Source organism: Rhineura floridana, chromosome 9, assembly GCF_030035675.1.
Source record: "Rhineura floridana isolate rRhiFlo1 chromosome 9, rRhiFlo1.hap2, whole genome shotgun sequence".
Taxonomy (NCBI): domain Eukaryota; kingdom Metazoa; phylum Chordata; class Lepidosauria; order Squamata; family Rhineuridae; genus Rhineura; species Rhineura floridana.
The window spans coordinates 46,956,000-46,970,629 of NC_084488.1; the positions used below are offsets into that span (position 1 = coordinate 46,956,000).

The window sequence follows — 14,630 nt, forward strand, 5'->3', positions numbered from 1 at the left end:
GGGCTGATGAGAACTGGAGCCCACCAACACCTAGAGGGCCGCAAGTTCTCTACAAGCAGAAGGCTTTGATCGGTATCTGACATAGAAACCGCTTCCCCTAGCAACAACGAGTTTTGGCGTTACGCGCATGCAGACTCAGACATTCAAACGCATGCGTAGTCAGGCTACTTTTAAAACGTTGGGCGGAGCTGAGCTGCTGCAGCGGTTGTCCTGGTAACTGTGATGATGGTTCTAGAAGACGCTCCGACTGTTCACAGAAGTCAGAAAGGGCGACTACCTCTCCTCATGTCCTATTCCACCAGCCCCAGGCGCACGGGCCTGCCCCGGACGGTACTGCGCTGGCTGCAGAGTCTCGACCTCACCTTCTCGCCTACACATTTCCGTAGGTGAGGCGCACGGATCCCAAGAGAGTGCGCGATTCCCCCCCCCCGCGTCCAGCCGCTTTCATCCATTCTGAATTTAGACCACCACCCGGTTATCTCGGGCTATACCCCTAAATCCACCCACCATACCTGGCTGGCCAAAAAGAAGAGCCCGGTGGGACCAGCTGGACTCGCCACCACCCGAAAGTGAAGCCACAAGAAGACGCATTTAGGTGCCAGTTGGATCCTTGCTTGGTTTTGGCTGTAAGAATCTTAACAAGGTTACCCGTTGGGATGTAATTTGCCCACGCCCGAGGGTGCCCAACGGAACTCGCTTCCCGGTCTTGGGTCCCCCTTCCCGCAAAAATAATCGCCAGCCTGCGACAAAGCTCCCGTGACAATCCCTTTCTTTTTTCCCCGTTTGGGCTTCGTTTGTGACTTGCCTCGAGTCACACAAGCCCATTCTCCATAAGAAGTCCCTTTTCCTTAAAACCGAACAAACGATTGTGCGCTTGCTTAGAAAACGGGGAGGGCGTGGGATTTCGCAGGACAAATGGAGGGATGGAGCAAGAGTTTTGCTGTGACTGAAGGCAGAGGGGCAGAAGAAGAAGACATTGTTTTGGGGGAGCGCTGGTTATCTTTTGGAGTCATAGCGCTGGAAAGGTCAAGTAAGGATGAGCCAATACAAAACTTTGTTTTCTCCATCTTTATCAGGAGCAACCAACATTCCCTTCATCTGTTTAGAGTAGTTTTCTTTCGTTCAGATCAGAATTAAACTTGTGGTCTTACAGAATTCGCCCCAGATTAAATCAGATCTGAATCTTAAGGCCCACAGGATGAAATTTTAGGACATATTGAAAGAGTTAATAGGAAAAGGGAATAGGTTCATGTAAACAAAACTAAAAATACTTGAAATATCTTGCCAGTAGTGGCAAGCGATGGGTATGTTTAATGGTGTTGTTTGTTCCCTCCCTGTTGACTTTTCTCCGAGCCTTGAAGACCTGGCTCTTTAGCCAGGCCTATGGGATCTCTGGGGTGGGCTAGATTTTATACTGTATTAGAGTAGGATGGTCTGTTAGATGAGATGTTATGATATTAATATTATGATGATTATGTATATGTTGAGATTGTATTTTATATTGTACGTTGCCCAGAGTGTCCGTTTGGTCGGACAGATGGGTGTCTGATAAATAAAATTTTATTTTATTATTATTTTATTGCTGTTTGCATCTGAACCCCTCCCTGTTTTTTCCAGGAAGGTTTCCCTCTCCCTTCTTCTTTTTCAATTATGTCATCTATACAGCTGGCTTACAGCTCTTTTGTTGTCTCTTACAGATATGAGAAGAGGGAAAGAGAGGGATTTTTACTTCCTACTGTAAACAATTGTTGCAAGCTCAGAAAACTGGGTTTGATTATCAAAGGAGGCTCCCCATACAGGGAATGTCACTGTTAAATAAAGGCACATAACTAATAGTAACCTCTTATTTATATATATATTTTTGAGTAGGGATTTTTCAAATGGCTATCTCATTGCTGAGATATTCTCTTGGTACTACCCAGAAGACATTCAAATGCGTTCCTTTGAAAATGGGACTTCACTAGCTATCAAACTCAGCAACTGGTCACAGCTTGGAAAGGTGAGTGAGCTTTGGATTTCAAAAAAAGTTAATATATTTTAATCGTCCAGGAGCATATGCAGGAAAATCATGCCCCATGGTAGAATTAGTGAAAAGAATGTGTGGCTGGTTTTATTTGATCTGAAACTACCTGCAGGTACATAATTTCCATGGTGTAACTCTATGGTGTTTGGCATATCATTTGATGACATCATCAAGATGGCCACCATCAGAATTCACAAAATTATGAATATCTCTAGTGAACAGTTTTTAATTTATAAGGTCTCAATTTAGAGATGAATCAGATAGCTACAGAGTGACGATAATTTTCATGGTATAACTGGTGTGTGACACATAATATTGATGATGTCATCAGGATGGCTACCATCAAAGTTCACAAAATCAGCACTATATAACTAGTGGATGGATTTTAATTTTTAAGGTCTCAGTTTAAAAATATTTCGGAGAGCTACAAAAAATGTGTAACCCAAAAGTCAATAATTTTCACTGTACCTTTGTTATTATATCCACAATTCTTGGTTTGTAAGCATGTACTATAGTGTCATGTTGACTGTGTTGTAATTTTTTCTGTGTATGTTTCAGGTAAATGAATATAAGGGAACTATGGATGGAGTTATGCAGATTGATCAGCCTTCAAACGTGTGACTGGTATAGGCTTAGAATTGTGTCTGTTGTGTCAAGAACAACAAAAGGAGGCTTTAGCTGAAAACTCAAAATCTACACAGAAACTACTGGAAAGTTTGACATAAATGTGAAGATGGTAATTACAAACTGTTGGTAGAGTTTTGTGTCAATACAACGCCAGAAGAACTATATTAATACAAAGCAAAGTGACATTTGTCCTGTTACAAGAAGTGCATGCACACAGGAAATCTGGAAAGATTACAGGCTAGATATAATTAAAATATGGCAGAATGTTCGGCTGGTGAAAGCACAGTAAGCAGGTATGAGGTCAAAAGGTGCACAAGTACAAAAGGATGCCTGCTTCTTTTGTGATAGATCTGAAGCTCAAAGACATCCATTGTTTCCACAATGGATGTGAGTCAGAAGATCTATGTGGTGGTTCAGTTAAGTGAGAATAGACAATGGAAAATGAAGTTGAATGGGTGCATTGATTCAAAAGATGCTCATGCATATGATATATCCTATCATCAAGTATGTTACATGAGAAATGTAACCAATGTCTTGTGAAGTGTGCAAAAACCTCAAACACCACTTAATTTGGCTGAATGTGAAAGTTAGGTAGAAATTATTGACAGTCCATTAGACAGTCCCTTTTGGAAGGTAAGATTCTTTCAGTGGAAGAAGCTGAGAGATATTATAGGGAAATTTGTTACTCAAAAGGTGTTAAAAAGGAAGACATGATGTAGAAAAAACACTAATAGAAAATGAACTTTTTGAAATAGAAATAGAATTCAGCAATCCTGTCTCCAAAAACCAATCACAGCATATTCATTTGAAATCAGTTAAGGATGCAGTGCTTTCAAATGCAGAAGCAGCTGCCAACTTAAACTCTGATATAAAGGTTCTATATCATGCTGCTAAAATGTTGCAGAAAGCCATACTGAAAAAGAAGTGGAAATTTACAGGTTCTATATCTGAGGAGCGAGTAAGACAGGCAATACCACAGGAACTGGCAGAAATAAGTTTGATACCATGCAGAGTGAGATCAAACATTTGGACCAGAGATAGCTGTATTGTCATAAAGTCTTATGTATCAGTGCCTGACAGAAAGGCAGGCCTCATATTGCACTTTAACTTCAGTAAAGGCATACCTTCCACTTCGGGCTGCTGTCGGTCTGACAATACATTCACAAACTTGTAGCAACTTCTTGGTGCAGTTTGTACATGCTTTAGGATCCTCAATTGACTACAGAAAAGTTGTTCAGTTTTAGACAGCTTTAGCTAATGAGATTTTGAGGTGCATGGAACATAATGGAGGAATATACATCCCACCAAATCTTGTGAAAGGGAGATTTGTCTATTGTGCCGCACTAATTTAGATTTTTGTGAGGGTACACCAGATGGTAAGGGAACCCTCTATGCAACTGTTATGACTTGCTATCAAGGATATCATGAGGAAGATGAATTATAGCCCATTACACTTTTTGAAGCAGGCATGCATGACCATTCCCCAAAAGAACTACTCTACAACATGACAAAATTCATTCCTTACAATGGTCTAAAATTCCTAAAGCCAAAGAATGCAATTTTTAAGAAATCTGCTGTCACCTGGAAAGCAAAGGATTTGAAAATATTCCGAAAAACAGACTTGGCTTGGTGTCTTTGCAAAAGGGGAAGTACAGCAAAATCTATTTCATCATGGGAGCATGATAAAATACACCTGGTGTTTGACACATATAAAGACAGTTCTGTTAAGAGTATGAAACGACAAAAGAGACTCCAGGGGATATCACCCACCCAGTACAAAACCATGGACAGCATGAACATATGTTACTATGCAGAAGCTACTTTCACACATTAGCACAAAAGATGAGTTAACTGCAAACCTAGCTCATAAGATTCTTCAGCTTGCAAAAATGATTAGATATGTCTTTGTAGTTGTATGGCGTACTGACGTGGCTGCCTCACATTGTTCTTTGGAGTTTCTTAGTAGTACCCAGGAAGAAGCAGATACCAAGATAATTCTACATGCCATCAATGCAACGGAAAGAGGAGCTAAAAACCATTATATATTTGCGCAGGACACTGCTATTTTGGTTCTTGTTGTACAAAGGTAGCCAGGACTTCCTCCTGAGTCTTTCTTTGTCCCTTCTTCAAAAAATATATCACTTGCGAATATATTTCAATCACTTGACCCTTTGACCCTTTGAAGGCTTCTGCATTGCCTGCATTTCACACCTGGTCCATATCTGATTGCACAGGTACATTGTCAGGGAAAGGTAAAATTTCATACTGGAAAGCATTCACTACAGTGACCGAAGATACCCTTCTTGCTTTAAACTCAATGGGAACACAAGACACAATCCCAAACATAATATTTGATAAATTGGAAGCATTCATTTGCCAGGTCTATCAGCCAAGAACCAGGATAACTACTCTTGCGGAGAAGTTGGTCCATGTTTTCTGAGAAACAGACAAATTGGGAAAAATTACAACCTACCATGTACAGACGTGTGAGTGTGGAGGAAATGCTGACCTGTGTGATAATGATTCCCACATTGGACCAGACCTCTTAGACTTGATAATGAAGATTATGATGGTGACCATGTTGACTAAAGCCTATTAGGATATGCACTGTGTGAATAGTTATGTTACATTAGCGACTGACAGTTCCAATAAACAATAGTGAATGACTTTATACAGCTAATAACAGTGCAATTATATTACATGTTACTATCAACATAAAAGTCACCTATTAAACTTATTACCTATTAAAATCCTTACTGATTAGGTATTAAATATGCACTTTAACCACACACAAATAATTCTAGTAGGATTTTTTTGTTCTGCCTTTATTACCTGTGTAACACCCCAAACTAGTATAGAGTTGGTATTACAAGTACAGTAGGAACCCGCTTTTTGGCGCCCTGTTTTTCGGAGTTCCGCTAATATGGCGGTGCCAGTGAGGCGATCAGCTGTAGCGCGGGGAGCTCCAGCTGACAGTGATCAGCTGTAGTGCGCGAACTACCCATGCTACAGTTAATTGCGCGCTACAATTGATCCGCTATAGTGCACTATCAGCTGTAGCGTGGGGAGCTTGCATGCTACAGCTGATCACTGTCAGCTGTAGCACAGCAGCTGGAGCTCCCTGCGCTACAGCTGATCGCTGTCAATGAGCGTGGTGGCTGAAATACAGTAGGGCCCCACTTTCTGGCGGTTTTCGCTTTTTGGCGGGGGTCTGGAACGTAACCTGCCATATGGGTACGCAAATATCTATAAAAATATTCATTTTTGAGTTAAAGTTGTAAGGATCAAATTATAGTTCTGTGAAATGCCTACAAAATGAGACCTTATAAATTAAAATCCGTCCATAGAGATACTGATGATTTTGTGAATTTTGATGGCGGCCATCTTGATGACATTGTCAAAACTATACACCACACACCATAGAGTTATGCCATGGAAATTATGTATCTAAAGATAGTTTCTAATCAAATAAAACCAACCGCACATTCTTTTCACTAATTCTGCCATGAATTTGCAACTGCTCCCCTATTATAAAGGAGACAAACAGATGAAAACAACTGCCTCTTGAATGAACAGCACTCAGTTTTATGGTGCGACATAATACGTGTCTAAGATGTACGTCTCATCCATTTCAGTGGGGCTTACTTCCAGACAAATTGATCTACATTTGCAACCTAGCCAATCTAACTGGTTACTTATGAACAATGTTTATGTAAATATGTGTACAGAAAGAATGATAGAAATAATACTTCTAATGGACAACTATCTCTGATGTTTTTAAATACTGAAAATACTTTTGAGGTAGGTGTCTTATTTGCTATGACCCCAGCGAAGCTTTGCAGATTTATACCTATTACAGCTATATAATATCAACTGAGGTGCTCAAAGTTTGGAGTCTACATTGTTTGAAATTCTTGTCTGAAATACAATTTGCATGTCCTTGCAGAGGAGATTTTAAATGAACTGGATGTAATAAAATGATCCATGTGCCTGAAACAGATTCCTCTTCCTCTTTTTAAAAAGTTCTTTACAAAAAGAAACCTGAAGCCCATTCGAGAGCTGATTGATGGGACCATTCATTGTAAACCAGGAGCTGCAGAAATATTTGTACAAGACATTTATACAATGCTGACAAACAGGCGGTAAGTTATATTTGCCTCCATTATATTTGAAAGTTGCATGTTGATGATAACCTGCACTATGCAGGTGGTTGTCAAGTACTGATTTCTACCTCATGGTTTGCCAGCTACATTACTCATTTATTTATTTATCAATCAGTTATAGAGCATTAAACGTTCCTAAGCACTATACATATATTAAGAGATAAGATAGTTCCTAAATGCAGGTCCACCGTCTAATACAATTGCAAAAGGAAAAATAAATGGGATGGGAAGAGGCAAGCAAACAAGTTTAAGGATCAGTTTTTGAAGGTACATAATCTCAGCATATCTGGTCTGGACACGTGGATATCTCTGCTGCCTTTGAGTACACATACACATATATATCTCAGCAGCCCTTAGTCCCTGGCTAGTGACAGATGTGACTGCTGCAGTATAATGGCAGTTGTAGCCAAGTGTTCATAACAGCAGCTTTAAAGGGCAAACATTTCTTTGGGTTGCCAAGCTGGCAGCCCTCTTTCTGAAATATCTCAGTATGTATGGAATTGTAATGGGGAGTGGTTTGCAAGTTATATGCTGTTAGTAGTGGGGCCACAGTGCTATGAATGGGACTCTCGGATAGCTGTACGTGAATTCTTTTACTGGTTTACAGTCTAATCAAGGGATGGGAACCTGAAGCCCTTGATATGTTGTTGAACTCTGGCTCCCAGCAACCTTCACAATTGACAGTTCAGTTGGGGCTGATGGGAGCTGGGAGTCCAATAAGATCTGGAGGGCCATAGGCTCCCCATCTCAGGTTTAATTTTATGAGCTCCTGAGTGAGTATAATAACGTATGGGCTCCAACAATAGAATCCAAGTGCAAGGGTACAACTGGTCCTCTTGCTTTGGCACTAAAAAGATTATCTCTTTAGCTAGTACATCAAGATGTTGTTGATGCTACTACACCTCATTCTCGTGGGCCTGTAAGAGTTTGGATAAATCTGTTACTGGCATGGCAGGAAGATGATGGGAAAGGAGGGCAGAGTGGGGCTGGCATATTTTCCTTTAGGATCCTGGGGACATCACACTACTGCTTGGCACTATACTTTTGACCTAGCAGTGGGGCAGAATTACATGGCTCTGTATGTGCCAGCTATTACTTGAGTTCAGTAGCACATTATTCTTTTTCATGGGTTCACAAATGTGGTCCATGGACCATCAGTGGTCTGCAAACTTTGTTCAGGTGGTCCGTGGCATGTCTGTGGATTTGTGGTTGAAGACGAGAGATGGCACATCCATCACAGTAAAATATATTGATTTTAGTTGTATTTTTATGGCTTTTATTTCTTACTATTTCTTGGCTTCACTCACCACCCCACCCCCAAACACACACACACCAGGCATCCCCAAACACACACACACCAGGAACCCGCAAATGCCCCCCAGGCACCCCCCCACACACATACCCAGGGACCCCCAAACACACAGGGGAACACACACATGCACGTACACATACATACATGCAAATGTGCTCCTCACGCTGCGGCACCCCAGTCCCTTCACCTTGCCAACCTCCCTTGCAATTCCTCCAGTGCCTCCAGGTGTTGGTGCACACTAGCCACAATGGACCCACTAACACTCCTCACCTGTGCCTGTGCTGTGTTGATGCCCCACCACTGCCCCACACCACTGCTTCTCCCTGGAGCTCTGTGCAGTGAATCTAGGCCACCTCCCCACCTAGGGCACTTACCTGCCCAGGTTGCTGCCACCACCACCTCCACTGCAACTTCTTCCCCGGCCATTCACCCCACACCTGGTCACTCACATCACTTGCCCCACATCTGGCCACCCCACTTGCTCAGTCATCCGCCCCTCCACCAGCCATCCGTACTTCCCTCATGCCCTCACCTCACTTTCCACCCTGCCGCCACATCCCCAGATGTGTGATGACATGACGGCTTAGGAAAATATTAATCGGGTAGATTAGATATATTGCTTTATTGTATTACAATTTGAATTCTACAGAATAAAATAACACCATATGAAAAAATAAAAGCAGCAATAAAAATACAATTAAAAATCATACAGTATCTAGCACAGCATGTTACATTTGCAACAACAGGCAGAAAAATCATTAAGTGGTCCACCAAGACCCTCAGCAATTTCAAGTGGTCCGTGGGGGAAAAAGTTTGGGAACCACTGCTCTATTTCAAGCATTGCAACTAATACAGCCCCTTAGATCTGATCTGCTTAATGTTGCCTCCTATATCTGTAGCAACCATAGTGATAAAATGAGAATTAATTGGTTAATTTCTGATCACTTTTTGGATTTGTAAAAGATCAGGGGAAATACATGCAGTACATTCAACTTTTGCCCTCCTCCTAGGATAAAACACATTCAGGATGAAGAGATTGACTTTACAGATCGTATTTATCAGGATAAATTACCAATGGTTGCGAGATCAACTGCTTCAAGGGCAATTAAATCCAACATTAAGCTAACAGAAGTAATGGTAGAGCCAAATATCCAAAAAAACAGACAGAAGGTAAATGCCATCATCAACATGCATATGCAGCGAAGGTTACTAGAGAGGGAACAAGATCCAGGTGAGTGACTTTGGAGAATAGAATGTTTCTTCAATGCCTGCTCTATATTATGTGTAAGAATAATTAACCACTTAACATATTGGACTAGAAAACTAGGATATGGACAGTTCTATTCCTTGTTTCATGTGAGCTCAGCCATATCTCTAGTTTGAATCTTCACCAAACATGAGCCTTTATTTTATTTTAGTCGGTTTACCCTAAGCTTGTTCAATCTTCAAGGGTATCCGGAGAGGGCTTTTTGCAAGTCTCACCATTATTGGGGTGCATCTGGTGGGAACTCAGGAGGGTACTTTCTCTGTAGCAGCACCTAGGATGTGGAACTCTGTCCTGGGAGATTCATCTAGTTCCCACTGTGCTGTTTGTTTTGCTGCTGGTAAAGAAGTTTTTGTTCAAGGAAGTATCTAATCTTGGCAAATGGAATATTTCTTCGCACTACTAGATTGCTTTCTGCCACTTATTTCTTCTTTTTATTGTTCGTCTTTTAATTTAGATTGCTTGTTGAATGGATTCTTTTTAAACTGTTTCCGTGAGCTACCTCCAGCACAGTAGAGTGGAAAAGTGGGATACGAATCTTATAAGTAAATAAAAACATTGTTAACACATACTGTATCTACACTTGTCACACCTTGAGTTATAAACTTGTTTTTCCATCACATTATGCCCCACATCCTCAGGCTGGCTTATTTCAGTAGATGTATGGAATACCCAGCTTTTTCCTCCGATTATAGTTCTTTGTCATTAATGAAATGTTTCTTTAATAAACATTAAGTATTATTAGGAGGACAATGATCTTGAAAAAATGGCATGCTAATTGTATAAATTGTTATGTTGTTTTCAAGGACGGTTTAGTATTCAAAAAACGCTGGGAGAGCGTGCCATTCGTCGTCCTTCTATGATGGCTCCTTCCATAAGTACAACTAATATTCAAAGGGAGAAATCTATTCCTGTGCCAAGTAAGCAATGTTTTTCTGGTTTGAAAGTACCACATTACTTGGATTTCAGTTCATTTGAACGAAGTGGGACATTTCCCCCCCAAAAATACATAGTAATGGCTGCATGAAGGCGATCTTACGAACACAAGAAAAGAGCCTCTATCACCTTTGCTTGTGCCCTAGATAGCCTTATTGATTCAGGTAATTATAATTTACTAGGGTTTCTGAGCTCTGTATCAATCTTTTAGAATTATAATAGCAATTGTATTTTATAATGCTCTTATGTTACTGATGAATTTCATTTATTTTCTCTTCTGTAATGTTTAAGTTCTGTTAAGTAAAGGGAATATATGTACTGAACTTATAACCCTAAGAGTCATTCCTGAACCTTAAATTTCTGTGTGTCAAAACAGAGGGAGACTGTCTTTCCATAATATGTCATCTGTTGCAGGAGGACCTAAGGTTTGGCTTAACTGCAAGACCCAGCGTCTGCTACATAGAAACTACGTTAGAGTTTCACTCTGAACAGAACAAATTTGACATACACAGATCCCACATTTATTCACATGGCAAACTCTGTATATCAGTTTCAGTTGATGTGGCCTGATGATGTGGACAAGGTGTTTGCGATGATGTGGCCAGCAATCTGTCCTCTTGCTTGCCTTTCTTGGCTTATTAAAGCTTGCTGAGGGGATATGACCAAGTGGATCTAGGGTGTGGTCAATATGTCTGCAGGAGGGAATGGGCCCAGCTGCCCTGAAAAAGGCAGTGATCTGACCACTCCTAATAAAGCCCACCATGGACCAACTGGTTTGTAACAACTACCGCCCGGTTGCAAATACCCCCTTGTTAGAGAAGGTGATTGAGAGGTTTGTGGAGCAGCAATTGCAGGCACCCTTGGATGAAACGGATTATCTTGACCCATTCCAATCTGGGTTCAGGTCTGGTTATGGGACTGAATCGGCCTTGGTTGCCCTGATGGATGGCTTTTATCAGAAGGAAAGGGGAATGCGACCTGTTGTTCTTACTTGATCTCTCAGTGGCTTTTGATACCATTGACCATAGTATCCTTCTGAGCCAACTTGGTGAGATGGGTATCGGAAGCACTGTTTTACAGTGGTTCCGATCCTATCTCTGTGGTTGGTTTCAGAGAATAGCATTGGGTGATTGTCTCCCCCCACCCCAGCAGTTGTGCTCTGCTGTGCCGCAGAGTACCATCTTGTTCCCAGTGCTGTTTAACAGCTATATGAAACCCTTGGGAGTGGCCATCACTAGATTTGGGACTGACACCCAGCTCCCTTTCTCTGTAACATCTGAATTGGGAGAGGCTGTGCAAGCCCTGGACCACTGCCTGGACTCTGTAGTGGGCTGCATGAGGGCTAATAAACTGTCTGGATCCTAGCAAGATGGATACGCTGTAGGTTGGTGGTTCCCACATCTGGATAATTGGTCAATTGCCTGCTTTGGATGGGGTTGTACTCCCTCTGAAAGAGCAGGTCCATAGTCTGTGGGTGCTCCTAGATCAATCTTTGTCGCTAGAGGCCCAGGTGGCCTCAGTGGCTAGGAGTGCCTTTTACCAACTTTCGCTGGTAAGAGAGCTTTGGCCGTTTCTAGACTCGCATAGCCTGACCACTGTTGTCTAAGCACTGGTAACCTCCAGGCTGGATTACTGTAATGTGCTATATGTGGATTGCCCTTGAGGTTGGTCCAGAAGCTGCAGCTGATGCAAAATGTGGCAGTACAACTTATCACTGGGGCAGGGTATTGCCAACATGTTACCTCATTGCTGAAACAACTGCATTGGCTGCCAGCTAACTACTGGGCCACCTTCAAGGTGCTCGTTTTGGTGTATAAAGCCCTGTGCAGCTTGGGACCAGGATACCTGAAAGATAGTCTTAGCTCTTATATACACAGTCGATCACTGTGCAGGTGAGGGCCTCCTGCAGATACCATCTTATCAGGAAGTCTGTTCCGCACAATATTAGAAACGGACCTTTGGTGTGGTGGCACTGACACTTTGACATTCCTCTTAAATATTAGGCAGTTATCTCTGTTATCTTTTTGGTGCCTACTGAAGATCTTCCACTTTTAACAAGCCTTTTAAGTAGAGACCTTACCCCAGCCTGCATCTGTGTTGGAATTGCTTTGTTTTTGAAGTAATTTTTAAAAGATATTTGGTTTTTAATATGTTTTTAAAGATTATTTGTTTTAAGATGTTTTAAAGTCCTTTAGTGTCTCTGTTTGTCTCCCTGGGCTCCTTCCGGGAAGGAGATTCAATTGATCGATCGATCGATCGATCAGTCAGAGGAACTATTCTCTGATCTTTTTACCCGAGACTTACTTGCCAGGAGAAAGAATGCCATAGGCTGGACATATGTAGGGACTTTTGTTGATCTGAGGCATATAAAGAACTTTTGGCTATCAGTCACTTTTTCTTTTCTTTTTTAATCTGGCTAATATGAACAGGAAGGTTTCAAATGCTGTGCTATCTAAATGGATTAAAGTCTATGTGTCGCTGTGACGTTACTTCTGTAGCTGTTCCACTAGGAGTACTGCTATCTCTGTCGCCTTTGGTACCATTGTCCTATTAGTAGAAATATGTGGGGAAGCCACCATGTCATCCTTCATACACTGTTACAAGTTGAGTGCATTTGGTGAGAGAGTGGTTCAACAAGTTGTGCTATAAAAGTTCCCTGCAGCAGAGTATCCCAGCCTAGTATGGAGTTGGCATTTGGATATCCCAGTCAAGGATATGCTCTACTGTGGGGATAAAGATACATTGTTCTTACTTGTGATTAGTTCATTTCCTACAGTGGTAGAAGGATATCCGATATCTACCCACCCTAAAACGGGTTGTGTCTGCTGTATGAAGTTTAGAGATTATCCAGCATCAGATTGGTTTTAGAAGTGCTTCAGAAGCTGCAGCTGGTTTGGAAGCTACACTTAGACTACTTGTGGGGACAACCTACCCTGCAACAACTATATCTCTGGGCTGGCTGTTGTATTTTTCCTACTAGCTGGGCCATGTTCAATAGGAAAGAACATACTTTCTGTTCCATTTCAGGTATATCCTGTCTTGCCACCATGCTTACAGAAATTGAATTGTTAGGATTGATACACAACAAGAAAAAAAGGCTCTGTGCACTCCTTTGTTGTAATTGTTGTTTAGTTTGCAGCAAGTAAGATTTTTTACAGCGTGGAGAGCTGTTAACTCCTGCTAGTGTCCATAGATCAAAAGATATGTAAAGGCACAAGAGCCAATTAAAACTGGCAACCGTTGTCAACATTGTATTGCTGACAGTTTCACTTTTCTCAGACATTGCTTTATAAAGGATTCTTGTAACTTGCTGTTAAGATTGTTTGTATGTATTTTATAACTGCAGTTTAGTTTGTAAAAGTACTGACAATTTTTTTTCTGCTTAGGTATAGCATCTACAGAAATCAGAGGCAAAATGGGAGTTCATTTCAAAACGATCCAAGTAAAGCAAGCTGAGAGATGCCCTTTTGATGTGAATTAAATGTTGAAGCTCCAAGCTCCCTTCTGAAAGAATGTAATTGGAGATCATAGAGTGTTGATTTTTGATGCATTAGAAGTCTTATGACCAAGTTTTGTTACCCTATTAGAGAATATGTGCCTTACGGCTATGCTCAATAAATCATTCATGCTGAGATAGAATATGTACTAAGGAGTTGGTATTTGCACAGGTATAAGAAGGCTGCACTAAAAGTTGATAATCGATTCTTTTTACATTTTCCTTTACTGGAATTTCACATGTGACATGTTCTAATGCTCATGTTTAGAAGTGAGAAAACATCTATACGTGTCTATCCTTGTACTTATAGGTAATGGTGTGAGTTTAATAAAACTTGATATTAGGGCAAGTTGGATCTACTTTGTCAAACATATTTCTTAGCATTTAATATAAAACTAACTACAATATTTTATTTTGACTAAATCTACAGTTCTAAGCAGACTTTCATATTTGGTGAAAAGCAGTGGGTCATGCAATGTCAGAGAAGCCAGTTTCATCAGCCTCACTTGTATAAACACAAGTTTAGGTGTTTGTTATGCTTTAATCTTCTGCTGCCACCAATCCACTCAGAATGCTTTCAAAAACCCCTTAGCTGAATACAACCCTCAGTCTACTATACCAGCTAAGTCCCAACTAAGTAGACCCATTGAAATTAATTAACCTAAATCAGTCATGTCTATTAAATTCATTAGGTCTACTCTGAGTAGGACTAGCAATGAATACAGTAGGGCCCCACTCATACGGCAGGTTCTGTTCCAGGCCCCCGCCGAAAAGCGAAAACCGTTGGAAAGTGGGGCCCTACTCAGCTG

The 14,630-nt window shown here is 41.2% G+C and overlaps 1 protein-coding gene across 2 annotated transcripts; it reads left to right on the forward strand.

Annotated features, from left to right (window-relative positions):
- Window positions 1-192: 192 nt before the first annotated feature.
- On the forward strand, window positions 193-13,964 carry SPATA4 (spermatogenesis associated 4). Of its 2 annotated transcripts, none has more exons than XM_061584054.1 (6): window positions 193-386; window positions 1,870-1,999; window positions 6,674-6,792; window positions 9,136-9,356; window positions 10,196-10,309; window positions 13,712-13,964. In XM_061584054.1, exons 1-6 carry the CDS (start codon window positions 223-225, stop codon window positions 13,804-13,806), a joined length of 843 nt encoding a protein of 280 aa, XP_061440038.1. In that variant the 5' UTR covers window positions 193-222; the 3' UTR covers window positions 13,807-13,964. The 2 variants fall into 2 exon arrangements, with proteins under 2 accessions (XP_061440038.1, XP_061440039.1); XM_061584055.1 differs by having other exon boundaries at window positions 351-386; window positions 1,923-1,999.
- Window positions 13,965-14,630: the final 666 nt, after the last annotated feature.

Excerpts from the sequence above, each read along its gene's own strand:
- SPATA4 (XM_061584054.1), top strand. The coding sequence starts at position 223 with ATGATGGTTCTAGAAGACGCTCCGACTGTTCACAGAAGTCAGAAAGGG. Across the intron at positions 387-1,869 it reads TCGCCTACACATTTCCGTAG|GGATTTTTCAAATGGCTATC; the intron begins GTGAGGCGCACG and ends ATTTTTGAGTAG. Across the intron at positions 2,000-6,673 it reads ACTGGTCACAGCTTGGAAAG|TTCTTTACAAAAAGAAACCT; the intron begins GTGAGTGAGCTT and ends CTTTTTAAAAAG.